Below are 25709 nucleotides of genomic sequence, written 5' to 3' on the forward strand. Positions count from 1 at the left end.
TATTATTTATATGCGTAGCAACCGGTAAACATAGAAAAGTGTTTATTTAATGTTTATAACGATAATAAGAAAGTAGCCCGCACAAACCTTATGGAAATTAAGTCCCAGTGGATTTAATTCATACTTTGGGAAATTACTCTTTGAAGCATTGTGATGAAAAGTTCTCATGGGCACAACTCGATCGTATAGAGAAGATTTTTAAGATATAGAGGCACAAACTCGGAAAATTATAAGATTTACTGGGTATTCCAATTCCCTGAGTTACTGGTTATCTGGCAATATGTAGAAGTTTTGATCAAAGAAAAGTCTAGGATTTTTTCCTGGCTATCCAATAGCGACCTTTACTTTGACCTTGACCTTCAACGGACGTCATCTTCTAGAGTTTCGATGGGTTTCGGCATTTAATTGATGCAACTGAATTACTGGAGGGTTTTTTGAGGTCGCTAAACACGAATATGCCACCAGAACCGACTTCCGGAGCACCTGGTTTCCAAGGTCAATGTAAGGGGCTCCTGGAGTTGCGAGGGTCTTCGGTACTATACCGTAATTATAGGTTTTTGGGGTTGCTGAATACGAATACGTGATCAGCACAGACACAGGAGCACCTGGTGTCTAGGACAGGTTATGTTCTGGAGTTTCGGAGGAATCAAATGGATTACTCTTAGGTTTTTAGGGTTGCTGAAAATGCATACACTATCAGATCCGACCCACGAATCACATTGTGCCTACGGCCGTGACCAGACATCTCGTAACGCGACAATTCGTAACCGGACAACTGGTAACAGACAATTCGTAAGAGCGACAGTTCGTAACGGCGACACTTCGTAACGGCGATAGCTTGTAACTATACAAATTCGTAACGGACAATTCGTAACGTCAAAATTGAATTATTCTATTTATTTTTGTTTACGTGGAAACTAACTGTTATTACAGTTATAATTAAAATTATGTTTATTAATTTAAGGAATCAGTACCGGGATAAACATGTTTAACACATTTTATGTTTCGTGTTTCAGAATATATTAAAAGTCTTTAAACACAAACAAATATTTAACTACATACAAACTTTTAACAATATTTTTAAAAGTTTATCCCTCTTATTGTTTCTTATTGTAAAATTAAGAATTATGTAAAGTAAAATTGTAAAATTAAGAAATATGTTAAGGGAAATCTGAACAGAAATAAAGCTATTACAACACGATTCATTTAATACGCACAAAAAAGTCAAAAAAGCTTGCAGGTCTATAAAAGCCTAGAAGAGTTAAGCGTTTTGTAGATAACCAAGGCGAACCATTATTAAGTGTGACAAAAAACTTAGATACTTCTGCAACACCATAGATGTCCTGTTACATACATTTCTTCTTAATAATTTCATGAGTGGATAATGTGAATTATGTATGTTGAGGTCTTACGCAGAGCAGGCAAGGGATACGACATTATTAACACAATTAAAAATCTCAAATTAGAATACATATATTGACCGTGTTATAAGAAATGAACAGCGATAGTTTGTTGCAACTCATTTTTTAAAGTAAGGTGTTTGGAGAGAGAAAGCTCAAGGAGAAAAGAAAATCTTGACTGTAAACTCTGGGAAAGTGGCTGAATATATATATCTACAATTCCGAATAGTAGCCCGATCAGGGAACGCAAAATTTTATGAAAACCTCCAAAAAAAAATAAAGGAAGGATGAAAATTTTGGAATAGGTAGTTGAAATTGTCTATTATTATATAAGAAAAAGTTTACAATTCTACGTCTATGACTAATTCTAAGTAACTTTTGTTCTATAGAGTTTTTTTACTAAGTCAATACTTTTCGAGTTATTTGCGAGTGAATGTGTTCATTTTTAACCAAAAAAAAAAAAAAAATGTTTTTGGACGATTTTTCGGAGATAACTCAAAAAGTAAGTATTTTAGCGAAAAAAATATTCTTAGTAAAAATATAGCTAATAAAAATTGAAAAAAAAATGGTGTATGCGTGAGGTCTGCAGACCCGGTAGAAGCAGAGTTGCAGCTAATGAAATATAGGTTCTTCTTCGTCAAATCCCAAATCTAATATTTCAACGTGAAATAACAAAAAAACGGAGCACTTTTCGGGAAAATTCATTACAACTTTTTTAAAGTGTTTAAAAAAAGGTTAATTTTTGTTAAAAAAAAACTTCTAACATTAAAAGTAAGTGAGTTATGCTTAAAATATTGTTGGTCCTTTTTATTTTTTGGTAAAAAAATGGCGAAAATCACCCCTTCATTAGCTTCTAAAATAAAATTAATCGTTACCGCTTTACAAGTTACTTTACTTATGTATTGTTTATATTATCTATAAGTTTGATTGGTTCAAAGTGAGCAGGTTTTGAAAAAAATTGGGTTTAAAATAAAACATTTTTTTTTAATTTTGAAAAAAATCCTAATTTTTTATGGATTTAACTTAAAAACAATTAGAAATGCCAAAAATCTCAAAGAGTAATAAAATGTATGTTTTGCTTTTCTGAATATTTTTGATTTTTTGTTTTCTTATTAGACAAGAATTGGTTATGTTATGGCTGTTCAAAATTTGCCTAAACTCGTGATTAGTTACTCGTTCAAGCTATTTTAACTACAGCTTTTTCAAAACGAAGCACTTTGAACCGATAAAACTTACAGATTATATACATGATTATTATATACAGATTGTATAAATGATACATAGACAAAGTAACTTGTGAAGTGGTAATGTTAAAATTTATATGTGATGCTAATTAGGGGTTGATTTTCGCGATTTTTTTACCAAATAATAAAAGGGACCAACAATATGTTGGGCTTAATTCACTAATTTTTAATATTACAAGATTTTTTTTAGAAACAAAAATAAACCTTTTTTTAAACACTTTAAAAAAGTTGAAATTAATTTTCCCCTAAAAGTGCTCCGTTTTTGGGTTATTTCACATTGAAATGTTCGATTTGGAATTTGACGAAGAAGAACCTACTTTTCATTAGCTGCAACTCTGCTTCTACTGGGTCTACAGTTAGGATAGCATACTGATCGTTAACATCCGGAACAGATAGACACAGTAAGAAGAAGAGTAATCTATAACTGATGGTAGAATGATTATGTTAAGATTTATCATAATCACTCATTATGAAGAATTGCCGATTTGCGAGTTCCTGGCAGGAGTAGTAGAGAAAGACCAAAGAACACCTGAGGAGAGACTCTTAGGTAGGGCATATAAAAAAAGGGGATTGATTTTGGTGTGACCCAATATAGAAACTTATGGAGAAATATAATGAGGGAAGCCTACAATGCGTATGGATAAAATCAAAGAAAATGATGATGATTTTGTTTTCTGTTTGAAATTAGTCATGAGTTTTGTTTTTAGTGACTTATGGGTAAGCTTACGTTTTTACACACATCTAAAAAGACGTTTAAAAAATAGTAAGAGACTCAAGAAAATAGTAAAATAATAACTGAGAAAGTGAAGAAGAATACAAAAAAGTAAAAAGTACAAAATAAAATATTGAAATATAAGTAGAGCATGATTTCTTCAAAAAATGATTATCCAGCTTAAATGTCTTTTTGTATTATTTTTTGTTCTACTGTTGTTTATTTTATACAACATAAAGAATCCATTTATACATCCAAACAATGACCTGTCCCATTTCTGTTCCAGGTTGTGATGTGGGCCCACAACGATAATTACGGCGATATCGAAAGCAGCCATCGCGAAAGTCTGATGGGATTACCATGGTTTGCCATGCCTTTTAGCGAGATTGATTTGAAGGTTAGTTTCCTATCCACTTTCGCGAAATTGCTTCTACAACTTTCGACCACTTGATATATTAGATTCCTTTTTTAGAATTAATGCGACTGTCAGTTTGGCGACGGAGAGCAGAGTTAGGCAAAAAGGGGTTTTTGAGATATCACAAGAAAGATGTGGAGTAAATAAAATATATTTTTATAGTTAGACTAGTTAAAGAGTTGAAAAAAATATATTTTGTCAAAATAGTACAGGGAATTAAGTATTTGTCGAGCTTTCCGTTCATATATACCTTTTTAAACGCTTTTCTTTAGTTCAATCGTTTCGGTCAAATGTTTAGACATTAATTTGACCGCCTTTTCTTCAATGCAAATAAATGAAAATTTGCAGACATGCATTAGCGGGAACAATACGCAAATAGTCAATAATGTTTTTATTTTTATTAATTGTTTAAATAAATAAAAAACCGATTTTAACGGAAAACGCTTAAATTCTTTTATTTTTACAATGAAGAAACTTGAAACTTTCACAGATTGTAGCTAATCATATGAACTATACATAATTTCACTTTTTACGCCAATTATTTACGCTATGCTTCATAAATAAACAATAAAGTTTCAAATTTCTTGCCGATTCCGATTATTTTTCATGTTTGTACATCATAATATGTTTGATACATATATTTTAATAAACATGACAATATATTTTAATGTTTGAAAAGTTTAAGACTAAAAAGTAAAAAATAAAAAAATATGAAAAAAAGAATGTGTGTGTACTTTGTACGCACGTAAGAAGATATCCTTCTATTATATAATAGGTAATTTAAACGAAGTAAATATACTTAAAAGGTTATTTGTACTTATTTTATTTAAAAATCAAACTAACTTTCTTATCTACCACTTTCAAAAAAGAAGGATATCTTCAAAAATTATATAATAATATACTTACAATCATAAAATCTATAAAAAAAAGATAAAAAATAATAACTTGCTTGGGGCTCGAACCCACTTCACGTCTACCGCGCCGTACGAAAGCTGACGGCATTTCAAACTAGACCACATTCGCGTGTACGTCATGTGGGAATATACACAAACTAAACGTTTACACCATAAATTTATATGAATTTAATAAAATTATTAGTTTGATTTTTGTCGAAATAAAATACAACAATATATAGAGTAAGAAAACAATATATGAGATGAATATTTGTAGAAAGTTTGTTCGTAATCAGATTATGTAAATTAAAGCATTGCCTACTAATAGGTAACTACATTATTTTGTTAACATTTTCCAAATAGATAGGTATTGAAACTATTAGGTATTTCCAACTGAAACATTTAGAATTACGTACCTGCGGCTTTTCAGAACTATTTAATAAGTCACTATAATTATAAATTTGATTTTATTTCTGTCCACACATCAATAAAAACTAATATTATACAATATTTTTGTTTACCGATAATCTCCATATTGAACAATTATTGACAGATCATTTCAAAATTTCAACGCCCAATCAGAGCCCGTATAACCACTAATACCATACTGTCGGTGTGCGCATGCGCGGGGATCGATCAAATTTTACCCTCAATCGATACGCCGCTAAAGAAGAATATCTTCAAAAAAAATTTTAAGAAACGCTGTTCTTTAGTTACGAGTGACTAAAATTAAAAATATTATAAAAAAAATCAACTAAAAAGCAAAAAATAAAAAAAATCCAAACTCGAAGGATTATTAGAAAAAAACTTACACATTTGTTAATATATTAAAAAAATCTAACACATTCGTTAAAGAAAAGCGTCTTCATCGAATAAACGGTTTTCGCCCCACGCTTTTCTTTAACGAATGATTTTTTCAATTTTTTAACGAATGTGTGAGTATTTTCGAATAATCCTTCGAGTTTGATTTTTTATTTTTTGCTTTTTAGTTGATTTTTTTATAATATTTTTAATTTTAGTAACCTGTAACTAAGGAAAAGCGTTTCTTAAAATTTTTTTTTCATATTTTTTTATTTTATCACTAGGTGAGGAATCTGCAAACAGACGCCAGAGGTAAACATTTCCGACAGTTTTGCGTCTCTAAGCTAAAACCTCTTCAGAGTGACGTCGACCAGCTTGGCCCTAAGTCGGACCTATCTGCCCTTCGTAACTCCGATGTGGTCGGGATCAGTTAAACCCCACCTATCTCATACTAGGTCATCGGGGTGGAATTGTCCGTGGTTGTGGGTTATGGTCACTGAGTCATGTATGGGTTATGGGTTGTTGTATGGGTTAAAATATAACTGTTGTATGGATTAAATCTAAGAGAATCAATATTTACACAAGAACCCACTCACCAAATTAAATCTGGTGAGAAACTGCTAAGATTTCCTTAACAACCCGGCAAAAGACAAACAAGTTTATTTGATATGGGTGTCTGGTCATAAAGGGATGTATGGGAACAAACGAGTAGATCTGTTGGCAAAACAAGGCTCGAGATAAACTTTTGTAGGTCCAGAACCTTTCTGTGTCATCACTAAAAATACTACGAAAAACGAGATTCAGAAATGGCTGATAAAGAATCATCACATGAAATGGAGAGTCACTCAAGGGCAAATTCAGACTAAAAAAATAATCAAGAACATTGATAAAAAACTCTCGAATAGTTTGATGAACTTCAATAAACGAGAGATCAAAACGATCACTGAAATGGTGACTGGACATTGCCATTTAAGAAGTCACCTATACAAACTAGGTACGATGAATGAACCATGGTGGAGAAAGTGCGGAATGGAAGAAGAGACTGCCGTACACATACTATGCCATTGCAGTGTGCAAAGTGCTATAAGGCAGGAATTCACTGGTCAACTGAGGTTGGAACCAACAGAGATCCTAAAACTACCAATAAGAAAACTGTTGGCCTTCGTTGAGGACACACAACTTATTAGAATTTAAGGGAATAACAAGGTATGGTACAAAGGTGTTATGCCCAAGTGCCAGAGACTAATGAGTGTCTCCTGAGTTAAGAAGAAGAATAAGAAAGAGAATCACCCTTTATTTCCATAATGTAACCTGAAAATTACTACTTTTTATTGTTCTCTATCCTATTCATATAGCATTTCAAACACTGTTATAAAAATCGATTACTAGTATACAGGGTGATTGATTAGTGGGGTGAAGCTCAATAGATCGGCTATAGTAATAGATAGCAATACAAGTTAATAAAAAAAATTGTAGCCAACTTTGAGCTTCACATTACAAAATTAAATAGTTAGAATGTTACAGGTTGTTCGATAACACAGTTGCAGACCAAACTTATGTTCTTTTAAATGGAACACCCTATATTTTATTTTATATTCAAAATCCTGTTAACTTCTCCATCACAAAAATATAAAGGTTTGTTACGTTATACAGGGTATTTACAAAGTTATAACCAATTTTGTATGAAAATCGTAACAAGTTAAACTCCCTGTATACATAAAAATAAGCACAACAGCAATGTTTATTAATGACATATTTTTTATTTATTGTCAAAATTTTCAAGAATTATTGACATTGCTAATTTTCTGTATATCAAATACAGGGTGAGTCAAAACGCAATTACATTATTTTCTCAGTAATGTTAAATGGAACACCCTGTATTTTATATCATTATTGAAAAGTAACATTACCGTAATTTATATATATATATATATATATATATATATATATATATATATATATATATATATATATATATATATATATATATATAATCGGTTTATAACGTTCTACGACGTCTTCCGATTCCCAATCGCCATTGCTCTCGATCGTAGCACATGTCTTCGTTCAAGCCTCTTTCTCCGATTTCCCTATGGATTCCTTCTATCCAGCTTTTCCTAGGTCTTCCTCTCTTCCGCCGTCCTTTTGGTGCCCATCGTAACACTTGCTTGGGTAATCTGTCTTCTTCCATACGTTGTACGTGGCCAAACCATCTTAGTTGCTTTGTTTTTATATTGCCGTAATTTAATTTTTATATAACATTCCCTATGTCCAAATTTATTAGTTTTAGAGATATTTTCATTATTCAGAGCAAATTATTTTAGGTGTCTAAATTTATCTAAATGTTAAGTAAGCCATGACTGAATTGACAATTGACGATTACTGATTATCAATCCGGTAATCAGTGTGTAACAGTGTAGCAAATAAAGCAATAAAAATAATTTATTAGTAATACATTTTACACAAAAAAAACACAACCACAACATGCAACATTTTTGAAACAATTAAAAACTACTCTTTTTATGTAGGTAAATGTAACAAATAAAGAAGAAAATTAGTAATACATTTTACGAAAAAACACACAAACATAAAATACAACATTTTGTGAAGACAATTAAACACTACTTTTGTATGTAAATGTAACAATGTAGTAAATAAAGAACGAAAATTAATTTATCAGTGAAACATTATGCAAAAAAATATGTTTGAAAAAATTAGAAGCTACTTTTAATAAAATATTTTTAATATTTAATTGCATAGGGTGTTCAAAATTACCTCAACACATTTATGCACGCCTAAAAACGATTATTGAATGATCTACTTACTCTACGAAGCATTTGTAAATTAACACATCGAAATACACTTTGTATTCTATTTTTCATATCATTGCTTGTTGTTGGAGGTATTTTATAAACTTCATTATTAACGTAACCCCAAAAAAATCAGTCCAGTTTATGAAATTCTGGTGATTTGGGTGGCCACGCTACTGGTACATTGAAAAATAAAAATATCTCGAAAACTTATAAATTTAGACACAGGGAATATTATCTAAAAATGTACGGTAATGGTACTGTTGAATCGTGATATAAAATACAGGGTGTTCGATCTAAAATTACTGAGAAAATAATGTACTTTTGACGTTTTGACTGATCCTGTATTTGATATAAAGAAAATTAGTAATATCAATCATTTTTAAAAATTGTGACAATACGTAAAAAATATGGCATTAATAAAACATTGCTGTTTTGCTTATTTTTATTTATAGAGGGAGTTGAACTTGTTACGATTTTCATATTAAATTGGTTATAACTTTGTAAATACCCTGTATAACATAACAAACCTTTATATTTTTGTGATGGAGAAGATAACAGGATTTTAAATTTAAAATAAAATATAGGGTGTTTCATTGAAAAAAAAAGTTTGGTCTGCCACTGTGTTATCGAACACTCTGTAACATTCTAACTAATTTTGTAATGTGAAGCTAAAAGCTGGCTACAATTTTTGTTATTAACTTTTATTGCTATCTATTACTATAGCGGATCTATTGAGCTTTACCCCACTAATCAATCACCCTGTATAATTCACGTAAATATAATATTAGTTTGCCAATTTAAGCCTATTCGTTCTACCTCTGTTTTTTACTTTTTCAGTCATATTTGTATTTTCTAATTTATAGAACACCATTGGTATTTTGTGGCCCTTATGATCGTCTGGCATAAAATGTTGGCTTATTGAAATTTATATTTGCGATTTTTAAGTTTACAACCACTTTCCCCGAGAAATCTCCAAACAAAACAAACAAAGCAAGCAGAAAACTGCAGACATTTGAGAATCCGAAACGACGAACATCGAAAAAACGATAAAAGAGTCTGCCATAATATCTTCGAATAGATATTTCAAGTAAAGGCCATAAATTCTCGGCAAATCTCCCTCTGTTCAGTCAGAGCTATTTCCAAGTCCAAAAAGATATAAAAAAGCGCAAAATAATCTAACGCATAAAATTTTATGAGCGTAATTATTGCTAATTCTGTTTTCGCTCAGTGAGTTTTGAGCCTGCCGAATGTTCAAACAGTCCCAGCACGTTCGGCATTTTATGTTAAGCGGTGTTAGATAACTGAAAAATTTTCAAAACAATGAATATAAAATTTTTTACGTCGTTAACCAAACAAGGTTTAATGTCTGCAAACGGGACTGTTTTAAACAGTCGTTTTAACCATTTTAAAGTATTTAGACGATTAGAAAATGTTACTGAAAATTCGCATAGTTTAAAAATTATATTATAGACCAACCGAGAAAACCAATAAAAAATTATATAGAGTGTATTAACTATAATAAAGAATCCCAACAACACGCGACACTATATATAAAAGAAATTTTAGATTTTCTAAATCTGACTGAATTGAAAATTGGGCCAAATCCTACCTTAAAGTTCAGGAAAAGACTCACCCATCCATATGTCAACCATCCGTTTTGATCCAAGGGTGTGAATTTTACGGCCCTTCCTATTTAGGGTCTGTTTTTCGTTCTCGTCCCCAAAACTCCCAAAAATTTTGAAAATTTAAGTCCGACCTTTGCGGTTTGGATAGCAATGATCATTACCTTTCCAACGCATGTCTAATTTTGAAAATCAGTTATACCACTTAAAAGTTACCGAGCTCAGAAATATGACTCAATTTCTATTTAAAAAAGGGAAAATGTTTGTGGATGTGTATGTATAATATGTATTGTTATATAATTTTATGGGAAGAATTTAGAAAATTAATTTATGTCAAAGACCACGAGATCGTAGATTTTCATCGCCCTGTATATGGCCAAAATTTGTAAATAATATATTTAGTCGTAAGGAGTGTTTCGTGGAAAGTGAAAAACGATTAGTGGTTAAGATTCTACGAACGGACTTAACAATTCAAAACAATGGAAATAATTTACGATGGGTTTTAGAAAGTGGATGTATTTGCGTTTGAAGTAAACAATAGAGTGTTTCTAAATGCTTCCTAGAAAGTAAAGACGGTAATAAACAAAATTGTTTAGTTTTAGAATATAGGGTTTTTTTCTAGCATGTAAGACAAAAATTAATTTTGGTATCTCCTGGAATTTGACAAGACGGGAAATTTGTATACAACACTATTTGTTTTCAAGAAAGGAAAGTAAGGATGTAATGTGTAGATAGAATGCTTGCGATTGTCGAGGAGACTGATGGAGGGGAGTAGAGTGTTTGAGTCTCAGATGGATGAAGAAAAAATAAGGACTGTGTAATTAAGATCTGAAGAGAGCAGTCCAGTTCAGAAAGCAGGCAGTTTGTTGGTGAAGCAGTTGGAAGAGAAAGAGCGTCGCAGCAATCGAAGGCATCGAAGGCATCGACAACAATATTTTTCTTTTGAATTGTGATTTTTTTTATCTCTTTGAGCTCCAATAAGACAAGTGAAGAAAAAAAGGAGGTACAAAATGGGCAATAGAGAGAAAAATACTCTGTTACGCTGATGACACCGTGTTAGTAGCAGAGTGCGAAGACGACCTACAAATATTATTGCACGAGTTCAACAATAACGCAAAAGAAATGAATATGAAAATATCAGCCCAAAAAACAAAAAGCTTAGTAATTGCCAAAGAAACAAAAAGATGCAAATTGGAGTTATACAATTTAATTATACAACAAGTAATGACTTTCAAATATCTGGGAATTAATCTATCAGCCGACAACAATATCGAAGAAGAGGTAAAAGACCAAATAATTAAAGCCAGTAGAACGGCCGGATGCCTAAATGACACAATTTGGAAAAACAAACACCTAAGATTGGAAACAAAGGCCCGAATATATAAGTCAGTTATTAGACCAGTTATGACTTACACGGCCAAAACAAGACCAGATACAAGCAAAAAACGAAGACATCTGGAAACCAACGAAATGAAGATCTTAAGAAGGATTGCTGAAAAGGACTACAAGATAGGGTAAAAAGTGAGGAAATCAGACGCATATGTGGGGTAGACAATATAAATACCTGGGTAAAGAACAGAACAGAAGAGTGGAATAAACACAAAAGCAGGATATCTGAATCAAGGATAGTAAGAATAGCCAGGGACAAGTCACTGTTAGGCAGGAAAAGTATAGGACGCCCAAGGAAAAAATGGAATGACAACTTATTGGCAGAATGAAAGGCACCGTTGAAGAAAAACAAGCAGTACTGCCTATATAAAAGAAGAAGAAGAAGAAGAAAAGCTCCAATAATATTTTGTTAAAAAATATCATGTGTAAAAATAAAAAAAATTAGGTACTGTATCAGGCATATCCTTTAATTTCAGTGTCCATCAATGTGTTAATAAAATAAAATATATGGAATAATCATTGATTTTCCTTTCAATAAAGTGTTCGACCGCATCACAACAGCAATTAAGATAATTCAGTTTCTTTGTTCTACAACATAAATACTTCGTAAGTGGTGTATAATTAAACGCTTTACATCGAAATACATAATCACTACGTTTTGGAGATAAATACAGGTTTCATCTTAACTTGTTTATCAGGAAACCAGCTTAACTTTTTGCACCACTCTCTTTGTAAGCCGTTTAGGATAAGTCTTTACATTTTTGACCATGATTGTGTATACAAAAATAGCTAAGAATTTCATATGCAGCCAATTACATCGAAAATCCATTACTGATGCACACAGTTCATGAACCCTGTTCGATCGTGTCGTTTTGTTTTGAAATTTGTATCTGGTGAAACGGTTAGACCCCTTTCTTGCTTTTATGATTTCTTAGATTCTGCCTATTTTATTAATTTATTATTTTAGCTTAACTGACATGTAAAAAAAAGTGCGTTTGATATATTTTATAATGACAATTAATAAAAAAAATTATATGTCTTACATTATATCAGTAAGTCATTTTCCTTCTCTTTATTTGTCCCAGCAATTTCTTTTCCAGTCAACTATATCTTCTCCCTTCATTATTTCTCTTATTTCATGGTATTCTTCTTCTTATTTTTCCATTTTCCATTCTTATCGAACCCATAACTTTTCTGAGTATTTCCTTTCTTTTTTTTTATTTTCCTTTCCTTCCCATGAAACTTTGTCACTTTTAACCACTCGTCTACATTTTATGTGTTGAGCTTTTAGGTAACCAAATAGTTTGTCGATGTCGTTATTATTCTCTTCGGGTTCCTTTAAGAACTCTTCTATACACAGCCTTTTTTTTGTTTTTGCTACATTGGTCTGCTACTCGAACAGGTAATGGATTGTAGATACTTGGGTGTGGAAATATCTAGCGACAGGCATCTGTGACTTGAAACAAAAGAGTAGGCAACGAAAGCAGCGAATATCTGGTTTCCTGAGGGATATAATCTGGCGAAATTAATATATGAGCACCGAAAGCATAGCAAGCAAATATATAAGTCCGCATTTATAAGACATGTGCTGGACCCGTACTGACCTACGCAGCTGAGACAAGGGCCGAGACAACAAAGACAAAACAAATAATGAGAACAACAGAGATGAAAACCCTAAGATCCATAAAAGGTATCACACTCAGAAATAGAATACGAAACGAAGACACATTGAACGAGATAGGCGTTCAAGACGTAGTGAGATTGATAAGAGCACGACGACGCATGTAGAGAGACCACGTAGATCGGATGGACCCTGAACGTGTGGTGAAATAGGCGAAGACACAGAAGCCCAACACCAATCGACCCATAGGAAGACCCAAAAAATGATGGTACGAGAGCTGGAGCTCCGGATCACAGCAGAGACTGTAACAGAAGAAACAAAACATAGTCCTATTAAAAGAAGAAGAAGAAGAAGGAGAAGGTCTGCTACTTTTGTTTTTACTTTGTATTCATTTTGATGATGTTCATTTTTAGTTGTTATCCATTTATTTATTACTTGGTTTTTCTGTTTGATTTTGGTTTCGCATTATGTAACTTTCTAAACATTATTTGCCTCTGTTCTAACACCTCTTCAGCTGAATTCAAAATGGATTCTTTTATATGTTTCCATATTTCTTCTATATTATTTGCTTCTGTTAAATATTCCTTTAGGGTTGTCTCCTGTTGTTATCTTAGTTATTTTACTCTCAACTTCTCCAGGTTCCATCTTCTTTTGTTTTGTCTTATTCTCTTCTTCTTCTTCTTCTTCTTCTTCTTCTTCTTCTTCTTCTTCTTCTTCCTTCTTGTATGTAGGCTTTAAAGTCTGTTTCTTCTTCAATATTAGCCTCCTAAATTGTTTAAGCTATCGTACCATCTTTTTCTTGGTCTACCAATCCTTCTTCGTCCATTTGGTGACTTATCCCTTGCTATTAATACTATCCTATCCTCTGCCATTCTACTAATGTGTTCGTTTCACTCTTGTTTCCATTTTGACATTTATGTCTTCTACATTGCAGGACGTTCTTATGTTTTCGCTTCTCTCCCTATCCAACAGACTTTTTCCTGATATTCGTCTAAGTATTTTCATGTCTGTTGTTTCTAGTAGTCGTCTCGTTTTAGATGTGTCAGGTCTGGTTTCCGCCTTGTATGTCAATATAGGTCTAATTGCTGCTTTATAGATTCTTGCTTTTGTGTCTTGTCTTATGTGTTTGTTCTTCCAGATTGTGTCATTAAGGGATCCCGCTGCTTTACTTGCTTTTAAGCTTTGTTGTCGTACTTCCCCTTCAAGATCTCCGTAACTGGATATATCTATTCCCAGATATCTAAACCTTGTTTCCTGCTTTATTATGTTTCTATCAATTTTGATTTTACATCGTAGTGGGTATTAAGATCTTGTTATACATTTGGTTTTTCTGCTGATATTATCATATTGTATTTCTTGGCTGTTGTGTTGAAGATGTGTATTAATCCTTGGAGCTCGTCTTCTGTCTCGGCGATTAACTGGCCGTCGTCTGCGTAACATAATATGTAACCATGACCTATAATACTTACTGCTTCTATCATTTCGTTCATTATATTATATTGAAGAGCAGTGGGCTTAACGAGTCACCTTGTCTGACTCCGCTTTGTACTGGTATAAACTGCGTTAGTTTTTAATTTATCTTTGCCTGTATTCGATTATGGAAGTATACATTTTCGATGGTTTGTACAATATTGATTGGTACGTTTCTTCTATACTCTATACAGTAAGTGTAAGACGTTTTCGTCTTATTCTCTCTCTTTTAAATTACTTCATTTTTATTTCTCCTATTATTTGCCCAATAATTAGTTTATATTGATCTAATTTGCCAGTACGTAAATCTAGACTTGAAATACAAATATTAAGGTTGTTCTGAAGCTATTTTCTTGTGGCATTTTTATAATCAAGTATATTCAAATGGGAAATAAGCCACAATTTTACCTAAAAATGATTTTATTAACGTTTCGACGCCCAAGTCGGGTGTCGTTGTCAAAATACAAAATAATACTAAATAAACAAAAATGTTGTTGCTTAGTAAAAAATTCTTCTAATAATTTATTTAATCTGACTCATTTATATCGGCAATTCAGACACGTATTATATATTTTAAAGTAGACGACTTTAAAATGATATTGCCAATATTGATGAGTTGCGTTCCTGGGACGACTTTACTAAAAGATAGTTCATTCGATTACATGAAATCAATCCCAACTCAAGAATAGCCGCCACAAAACATCATAGCATGTGATCTGTCTTTAAAAAGACAACCAAATGCAACGGTGGCACTGAAATTCTCGCGTTAGAGATTCCATAGTAAATCACGAGGGAAAACCAGGAAAAACCTCATGATACTATCCTATGCAAATTCCTCGGTAGAATGCAGTAGGATGTGGTTACCCATATTAAAGGAGGAAGTCAATAGAAAGAAAATACCACAATTAGTAAATCAGTAACATATCGAGTTAGTACGTATTTAGTATTTTAGTATTATTTAAAATTTAAAATATCAAGTCAGAATTTGGTATTATTTTTGAGAGTAAACTAAATGTAAACCCAAATACTTACGATGTCGGGATAGTATCACGAGGTTTTTCCTGGTTTTCCCTCGTGATTTACTATGGAATCTCTAACGCGAGAATTTCAGTGCCACCGTTGCATTTGGTTGTCTTTTTAAAGACAGATCACATGCTATGATTTTTTGTGGCGGATATTCTTGAGTTGGGATTGATTTCATGTAATCGAATGAACTATCTTTTAGTATAGTGTCTGAATTGCCGATATAAATGAGTCAGATTAAATAAATATTAGAAGAATTTTTTACTAAGCAACAACATTTTTGTTTATTTAGTATTATTTTGTATTTTGACAACGACACCCGAGTTGGGCGTCGAAACGTTAATAAAATCATTTTTAGGTAAAATTGTGGCTTATTTCCCATTTGAATATACTTGATTAGAAATATTAAGATTACATAGCTATAAACTACTGTAGCTGATTTCCAGGGGGAAATAGGGAGCCTAAAAGGTGGACGCATAAAGCAAGCTTCTTGGCTAAGAAACATTTGAGACGGGACCGAAATATAAAATGTAGGACAACATTTTCAGATGCAAAAGAATATGAATGTTTTGCCATAGTAATTATTATACCAACCTCTAATAATTCTAATATGGCACAAAAAGAAGAGGAGAAGTTTGTTTTAACTTTTCTCTTCCTATCTCTCTTTCTGCTAGTAAAAAGTTTTTAGACGCATTTTCTTATTTTGTAAAGAGCATTGCACTTAGAGAAGAAAATGTATTATATTTACTCTTAAGATCTTTGCCCTGGCCTATATTCTTAAAAAAGATCCATGCACCTGCTTAAGATACACGTAGATATAATTCCAAGTTCAGGTTTGTTTTGGTAGCTGAAAAGTATTCGGGAAATTATAAACATAAAGTTCGTTCGAAATTCTCTCTACCAGATGATCAAGTCGGAAAATAAACAAACGTTTCTCTTTATATCAGAAAGCAGTATAGACTTAATTTTGTTTCTTGGAGTACAGAGAAATCTTTTTCTCTCACAACTACGTAAATTTTAGAGTAAATGTTTAGTCAGTACAGGATTGTAGAATTAATCAAATTAACATTAGAAGTAATAGCCCAATAAATGACCGTGTTGGAGTGTAATTTCCAGGGGCAACTCCGAATTGCATGAAAATTTGGATTTAGGTTCTACTTACTCTCCACTTCAAAGTTGAATTTGTGGTTACTTTTACTTGGGGGTGACATTTACCCCTTCTCGGGGGTGAAAAACACGTGTTTAAAATAAGGCCGGAAATGGATAAATTGACTTATTTTAGGCGCCTTTTGTTCTATAAAGTTTTTTACGTAAGTCAATACTTTTCGAGTTATTCGCGATTTAAAATATTGATTTTTCGACAAAAAAACTATGTTTTCAGACCGTTTTTCCCAAATAACTCAAAAAGTAAATATTTTATCAAAAAAAATCTTTTTAGCAAAAGTGTAGCCTATAAAAAAACGAAAAATATGGTGTACCAGTAAAGTCTACAAATTGAGTAGAAGCAAAGTTGTAGCTCATGAAAAATACGTTCTTATTCGTCTAATTCCAAATCGAATAATTCAACTCGAAATCACCGAAGAAAGAAGCGTTTTTCGGGAAAGCCTTATTAACATTTTTAAAGTATCGAAAAAAAGCTTATTATTTATTTTTTACAAAAGTTTACAGCATCAAAAATAAACGAGTTACACTGAAAAAAAATTGGCCCCTTTTTTTTTGGTAAAAAAATCGTGAAAACCTCCCTCTATTTAGCACCCTAAATGAAATTAATCGTTTGGATTTACCATCTATTTTAACTGTATGTGTATTGTTTATATGATCTGTAAGTTTGATTGGTTTGAAGTGCTTATTTTTAAATACATTTGGTTTTATAGTGCAAAAAAATTTCTAAAAATTTTTGAGAAATTTCATTTTTTCAAAATAACTTAAAAAGTATTACTGATAAGAAAAATCTTAATGAGTAAAGAAATGTAGGTTTTGTTATTATAAATATGCCAGTTTCATTTTGTTTCTCCTTAAGACAAAAATTGGTTAAGATATGGCTGTTCAAAATTTGCATACACTCGTGATTAGTGACCCATTCAAGCTTTCTTAATTATAACCCTTTCAAAAATAAACACTTTAAACCGGTGAGACTGACAGATCATATAAAAAATAGATAGGTAAGTAAATTCTTTGTAAAGCGGCAGCGATTAATTTCATTTGGGGAGCTAAACACGGCGAGATTTTCATGATTTTTTACAAAAAAAAGAGGGCCATCTTTATTTTGAGCTTAACTCGCTTATTTTTAATGCTAAAACTTTTGTTAACAATTAAAACAAAGCTTTTTATAAACACTTTAAAACAGTTTAAATGGGTTTTTCCCGAAAAGTGCTTAATTTTTCGGTAATTTCACCTTGAAATATTCGATTTGGGATTGGACGAATAAGAACGTATTTTTCGTGAGCTACAACTTCGTTTTATTTAATTGATAGGCTGTACTGATGCACCATTTTTTTGGGTTTTTTATAAGCTACACTTTTACTAAGGATATTTTTTTCGATAAAATATTTACTTTTTGAGTTATTTGCGAAAAACCGTCTGAAAACGTATTTTTTTTTGTCGAAAAATCAACATTTTCAATGGCAAATAACTCGAAAAGTATTGACTTACGTGAAAAACTCTATAGAACAAAAGTTGCTTAAAATCAGTCAATTTATCCATTTCCGGTCTCATCTTGAACGTATGTTTTTTCACCCCCGAGAAGGGGTGACTGTCACCCCCCCAAGTAAAAGCAACCAACGGCACAATTTCAACTTTGAAGTGGAGGGTAGTAGTAGCTAAATCCAAATTTTCATGCAATTCGGAGTTGCCCCTGAAAATTACACGGTATCGCCGAATTTCCCGTTCATTTACTGGGCTATAAACCTTAGATCACCTTTTGTGATCAGCAGGATGCAAAATATAAAAATAAAAAAATATTTTCAAAGACTCTATTCGCAATTGCCAAATTTCGAGAAAGTTCGAAAGTTTCTAAGACTTTATTATGTTAATAACATATAACTTAAATTAATAATGTTATAAAATTGTAATAAACGTTACAACATTTATGAGTCCAGATAGTATATGTATATTAAATGAACAAACTCTGCATATTTGCAGTTCAACAGTGGAAAACCATGTTCACAGAAACTTTAATTAAGTTCGTGATTGTATGAGAGCTAAGCGCTAACCGGTGGAGTTTTTATTTTTGTTTACTTTGTTATATGTGTTGTAGCGGAAAAGTTCGTTTAATTTTGTAGATTAACAGTCGTAAAGAGCAGCTTAAAACAAATTTAATTAAGTACGTATATAAATGATAACTTTGCTTATTGGTATAAACAAAAAAACTTAGTATATAGGTTACGGTAAAAGTAGATAATTGGTAATTGAGGGGATTAGATGTTAAGGGGTACAAGTGATAAAATGGTTTAATTGAGAAAAACGAAGTCAAAATTAAATTTACATAGTAAATTCTACAGCGAATTAATCACTTATGGACTTATTTTGAATTAATTTTACACCTCTTCTTTATCTAAGTGTAAAAAGCTTCTGTAAAGTTAGTACTTATTTTCATTCAAAATATTTGAAATTTTGAAAAAACATTAGCACTTGTACCCCTCTGCTTCAAATTTTGCACTTGTTTCTCTTTGGCACTTCAGCACCTTACGAATTTCTTAAATTCTTAATCTAAAATAAAAGAAAAATTACGTAAAAATTAAACGTTTTCATTTATGAAAAATAACTTGGTACATGTTGAGTTATTATTTTACTTATTTTAAATACTGGTAAGAGCGCCTGCCTTTGGATCGAAAAAATCCGAAAGGTGTGGGTTCGAATCTCACCAGGGTCAGAAATTTTTCATTTATTATAAATTAATAAATGAATATAGTTTCTGTCCTTGTGGGATCGGTACTCACCGGAGGGACCGCAGCCGTTCGGATACAATTAGTGTCTCTTTGCAAAGACAATGACGTCGACTTTTCTAAGTAACAAGACACTTACTCAACATACACACTACACATGATACTAATACTCGTGTTGTGACTGACTGAATGACATAAAGTCCATGCCATTAAAAAAAAACACTTTTTTCAGGGCTTGATTTGCAAAGATACTAAACGATTCACCAACAATAATATCCAACACCTTATAAGTAAAGGGATACAAGTGAAGTTATACCTGTTTGCCGCAAACTGTTTTTCGTAAGTAGTCAAAATAGAACCTGCGATATGTCGCCACCAGTAGTATAATTCACCGGTATATCTTTGTCACTAAATTTTTAGTACTATCTAGTATTATTTTGTGCACTTAACTCAGTTTACAATATTTTGTCACTTGTACCCCTTAGCATCTAGTCCCCTCAATTGTATACAATTACGGGTAATTGTATACAATTACCAAAGTCGACGGTAAATGTAGGAAATTATTTTCAATTATCTACTTTTAACGGTTATTGTATACAATTACCAAGGACCAGCGGTAAAAGTATAAGATTTTGAAAAAAAAACAATAAATTTCAAAAGTTAATCAAGAAGTGTGGTTTTTATTGAACTGAAAGAAAAACAAGAGACAATTTGTATAGACTTATTTGATATTTTTCCTGAATTAACACTACTACTTACTTACTATTTTATTTGTGACATGGCAAACTCCCATGGCACTTGGAATTATACAAATTTCCATTTTTTACGTTTACACTTATCTGTTTTACATTTTCTTTTGCAAGCACATCGCTGATAGCCTTGTCCACCCGACGAAGACGTTTTTCTAACACACTCGCACAATGAAATTTTTAGTTTGGGACCATGTCTAGAGGAATGAATGATTCTTTGAATATGGTAAATTATTAACTATACAACTGTGGCAGTCGCCCTTCTTTAGTACCTATCCAATTCGTATAATTAATTTTGAACACAAGATAGTTCTTCTAGAATCGCATTAGATTCATTGACTGATGGTTGCTCAGGTTGTTCTGATTCTTGTTCTATTAGAAGCTCATTTGGTTCATCCATTTCTGCTTATTTACGTTTTTCAGAATAAGGACCTAACTGGGATTTTTCTACTTATTTCGTCAACATTTCCAAATCTTCTTCAGCCGAAATAATATTTTCTGGAGCATCTTCTGGCAGTCATAAAGTATTCAAACCAATTTTGGCAGGAACCTCCAACCATAGCTTCATTTGGACTGCAATTGATGCCAGAATGGTAAGCTCAGTTCTTAACGAATTGTACAAATCGAAGACCCTCTGACCACTTGTTTGTTTGGTTGCTTTTCAATTAGAAACTCAGCATATTTTCGGTGTCTTCGCGCGTTCAAAAGATCTTTATGACTGACTATGTCTTGGCTTACCGTGTACTATCTTAAAATCTTTCCAAATATAGCACAGTTCTTTTATAATTCTGTTAGAGAATTCTCGTTCATTGTCGATTTTAAGAATGCTAGGAGCTCCAAAAGCACAAAATTTGTCAAGAAGAACTATTGCTACGTGTACTTTCGCTATATTATATTTAGATAATATATTTCGCTACTAAAGCTTTTTGGTAACTTTAGATCTTTATGACAAGTTTCACATAGATCCAAATAGATTATTATGATTTATACAGTTATGTTCTTGTTAATTCTTTCAACATTCTTGTTCTACCTCCATGCCCAATAGATAATGTAATGTACAGTTCTGTAATGTCAGTACAGTAGGTTAACACAAAACGTTATGTTGGTTAAGAAAACACTTCAAAGATAGATACAGTAGGTAACATTATTGTTAAACACGAAGCACATGGTCAATCAGGATAGAGACACCTTTGAAGTGCCAATCAACAATGCATACTGAAGACTGAAGACTGAATACGCACGAGGTAAACAAAGGCAATTCTCTGGGAAATGTATACAATTACCGGTAAAAGTAGGAAATAAAGGGTTTTTAAAAAATATTTCCTACATTTACCGTCGACTCTGGTAATTGTATACAATTACCAGTAATCGTGTACCATTACCAGTTATCTACTTTTACCGTAACATATATATTATTTAATCAACTATTTTATATTAAAAAAAGTAAGGTTTTCTGGGTTTGACTCCGCGTTGAATAATTTTGGTTTTTAGAAAAACTATTGCTTTTGACGATGTTTCAGCAAGTTCACGCTTACCAAAACAAACGAAGATAACTGTTTTCTAAGGGTGTGCTCACTACGGAGACCAAAGGATTTTATCCTCGCCCCTACCCTCGCTCCCTGGTATTTATATTCGTGAATTCTCGCATATAAAATAAATACATTATTTTAAATGCGAGTATTCTATTCTGCGAGTATTATGACGTATTCTAGTACTAAAAGTTACTCTTGCTTTAAGTCGGTAAATACACCGTTTTTTTTTATTTTTTTTTTCAAATTTTTCTTAATGTCAAAATACGAAAAATTTTATAATTCATTTTTCTAGAAAACGGTGCATCCTACCGACTTAAATCAAGAGTACCTTTTAGTGCTAGAATACCTCACAATTTAATAATATAGTGTCAAAAATGCTTAAAAGTTAAAGACAAAAAAGTTATGCGATAAAATAACTGTTGCCCTACCCAAAACGGTGGCGCCAAAAGGCGCCATCTTCAAAGAGCTCTAGCTTCCTTAGAAAACATTTTTGGATTAGGTGAATTGTGTTAAATTGTCTTAAAATTATCTTAGGAATCTTAAAATTATATACAGGGTGTTCCATTAAAAAGACATACGTTTGTGTCACCCTGTCAATACGGGTAGCCCTGTATATTAGAAAATATTTTTAAATTATGATCCTATCTTTGTCCCACGTTTTACCTAAATAACTTTTTTTCGTATCTCTTACGACAAACGAGTAATTGGACTTTGTCACACTAATGCCCCACCCTTTATACGAAATAACTATAAAACCATCCTGCCTCTTTCTAAATAGACTTATTTTAAGATTCTTGAAACATATGCAAAATGGAATGACTCAGAACATCGTGGAATTTTTCACGAATTTTCTTACAAATCTAGGACTTCTGCCGTCTTACAAAAACCGTTTAACCTTCCTGCCGAGTACCAAAAAAGTATTGATTCCATTTGAGTATTGTAACTTTTTAAAGGCAGGACCCACAAAATCACGAAATCTGCGAAAAAATGTTTCGCAGGATTTTCCAAGGGACCAGTATACTTAAACAGTAGGAGACGTCATGCCAACATTTTTTTTTGATCATTTTGAACTAAATATGTTTAATTTATTTAGTTGGCAGGACCCAGAAAATCATGAAAATTTCATTATTTTCATTACATGTTTGTATACATATATACTCCGTTAACCCGTTTGCAACCCTGCTGCCCAAAAAATTTTCTTCATAAAATCCATAGTATCCTGTAATTCTATGAATATGCCAGGACTTAGAAATTCATCGTAAAACCCTACTTTTATTTTTTGGAAAAATCTAATTTTTACAGGAAAATGTCACAGGAAATTTGTGGATATTTCCACAAATTGTAAGCATCTCGTCTACCCTTCCACTATTGCCAAAGGCAGGACTTAGAAAATCGTGGCTGAACTTCTGTGTAATACCTATATTATATATTTCTATATATAATATTTCTAGGTCTACCTGTTCTCAAGGAGGCTCTGAGAAAGACAAATTTACACCAACACGACCGTAGTTTTTCGATATAAATTAACAGAGAACTTGACTCGAGTCGAAATTCATTTCACATATTCCCCGTTTGAGGGCGTTCTAACCATACTGCCATATAAATAGTTTTAATTTATATCGAGAAACTATGGTCGTGTTGGTGTCAATTTGTCGTCCTCAGAGCCTCCTTGAAAACAGGTAGACCTAGAAATATTACTATCGGAGGATGGAGGGAGACAGATTTTAATCAAAACGAAACCGTACTTTTTCTTATTTTACTACTGCCATACTCTGTATTAGAGTACACAGACTCGTTTCATACAGGTTCTCTGAACCGTAAATTAGAATATTTTCCTAGCGGTGCCTTTTGGTATTGCCATACCTGGGTTAAACAGAGAACTTGAATCGAGTCGAAATTAATTTCACTCATTCCCCGTTAGAGGGCGTTCTAACCATACTGCGATATAAATAGTTTTAATTTATATCGAGAAACTATGGTCGTGTTGGTGTCAATTTGTCGTCCTCAGAGCCTCCTTGACAACAGGTAGACCTAGAAATAGTACTATCAGGGAATGGAGGGAGACAGATTTGAATCAAAACGAAACCGCAGATTTACTTATTTTATTAAAGTTTAATTCCATATGTTTCTTCTGTTTCTATATTTGATTCCTACCCATTTTATCTGCTGCATTGGAAAATGCAGTTAATGTATTCTTGGATTTATGAGTCGTTCTTGAGAAATGATCCAAGTCAGTCATCGGCGTAGATCAATATTATACCTCGATAGTTCAAATTTAATATTGCATTAATTTACTTTATAGGTCAGAGTCTAATTCCTACACTACTTCATTCACTCCAATTTGTTTAAAGTTTAACAGCAGTTTAACCAATTAAAATTACTTTCTTAATTTAATACAATTAATTAATTTGTCTGACAATTAAAATTCAAGGGTTGGTATCTTGGTATAATAGCAACGTTCAAGGTAATTACTTCGGATACGCTTTCGGGAATTATGAAATTCCCGGATAAATACTTAGCATAATTATTAAATCAATATTTTAACAATGAAAATTTTGAAATAATTGTTCGTCTTTGAAAGAAAATTTCTATCAAATCCACGTGAATATCAATAAAGAAAGTTTTCGGTATAAATTATAAAAATTATATTACTTAATTTTAGGTTAAGGAAAAATGCTTAGAATGAACTGAGAAACTACTATAAGTGTGAAATATTTAAAAATTATTTTTATAATAAATTGAAATTTTCCAAACAGACTATCATTTTAGGACGCCTTCGGTATTATCAGAACATCATCAGTGAACACATAGTTATCAAGAAAAAGAAAATAATCGTTTTCGTTTTGATTCAATTCGAGTCTCTTGCCATCCTCTGACACAGTGTTTCTGGGTCTCTACCCTTTATCGAAGAGGCTATTGCAAGTAGACTGAATTGAATCAACTCGAGACGAAGAAGAACTGCATCTATTAAAATATCTGCAGTATATCGTGGTTAGACTGTCCTCTAACGGGGAATGACAAAATAAGTAAAATAAATTTCGACCAAGAGTCAGGATTCTGTTAACCGAGATACGATAGTATCAAGCGGCGCCGCTAGGAGGAGCTTCTCCAACAATGCGTCTCAGAATACCTTAAGAACACTTGGTCATTTTGTACTCTAAACCGAGTAAAGCATGAAAAAGAAAAAGAAAATAATCGTTTTCGTTTTGATTCAATAAGAGTCTCTTGCCGTCCTCTGACACAGTGTTTCTGGGTCTCTACCCTTTATCGAAGAGGCTATTGCAAGTAGACTGAATTGAATCAACTCGAGACGAAGAAGAACTGCATCTATTAAAATATCTGCAGTATATCGTGGTTAGACTGTCCTCTAACGGGGAATGACAAAATAAGTAAAATAAATTTCGACCAAGAGTCAGGATTCTGTTAACCGAGATACGATAGTATCAAGCGGCGCCGCTAGGAGGAGCTTCTCCAACAATGCGTCTCAGAATACCTTAAGAACACTTGGTCATTTTGTACTCTAAACCGAGTAAAGCATGAAAAAGAAAAAGAAAATAATCGTTTTCGTTTTGATTCAATTCGAGTCTCTTGCCATCCTCTGACACAGTGTTTCTGGGTCTCTACCCTTTATCGAAGAGGCTATTGCAAGTAGACTGAATTGAATCAACTCGAGACGAAGAAGAACTGCATCTATTAAAATATCTGCAGTATATCGTGGTTAGACTGTCCTCTAACGGGGAATGACAAAATAATCGTTTTCGTTTTGATTCAATTCGAGTCTCTTGCCATCCTCTGACACAGTGTTTCTGGGTCTCTACCCTTTATCGAAGAGGCTATTGCAAGTAGACTGAATTGAATCAACTCGAGACGAAGAAGAACTGCATCTATTAAAATATCTGCAGTATATCGTGGTTAGACTGTCCTCTAACGGGGAATGACAAAATAAGTAAAGGGTCAATTCAGTCTATTTGCAATAGCCTCTTCGATAAAGGGTAGAGACCCAGAAACACTGTGTCAGAGGATGGCAAGAGACTCTTATTGAATCAAAACGAAAACGATTATTTTCTTTTTCTTTTTCATGCTTTACTCGGTTTAGAGTACAAAATGACCAAGTGTTCTTAAGGTATTCTGAGACGCATTG

At 32.5% G+C, this 25709-nt stretch overlaps 1 protein-coding gene across 1 annotated transcript in view; it reads left to right on the top strand.

Annotated features, from left to right (window-relative positions):
- LOC114324792 (nucleoredoxin-like) overlaps positions 1–25709 on the top strand; it is a 206164-nt gene that overhangs the window by 12827 nt on the left and 167628 nt on the right. The window contains exon 3 of the mRNA XM_028272639.2: positions 3643–3753. Within this exon, the coding sequence (XP_028128440.1) occupies positions 3643–3753 (111 nt within the window). The remainder of the gene's footprint in view (positions 1–3642; positions 3754–25709) is intronic.

The sequence above is a fragment of the Diabrotica virgifera genome, chromosome 7 (genome assembly GCF_917563875.1).
Source record: "Diabrotica virgifera virgifera chromosome 7, PGI_DIABVI_V3a".
Taxonomy (NCBI): Eukaryota; Metazoa; Arthropoda; class Insecta; order Coleoptera; family Chrysomelidae; genus Diabrotica; species Diabrotica virgifera.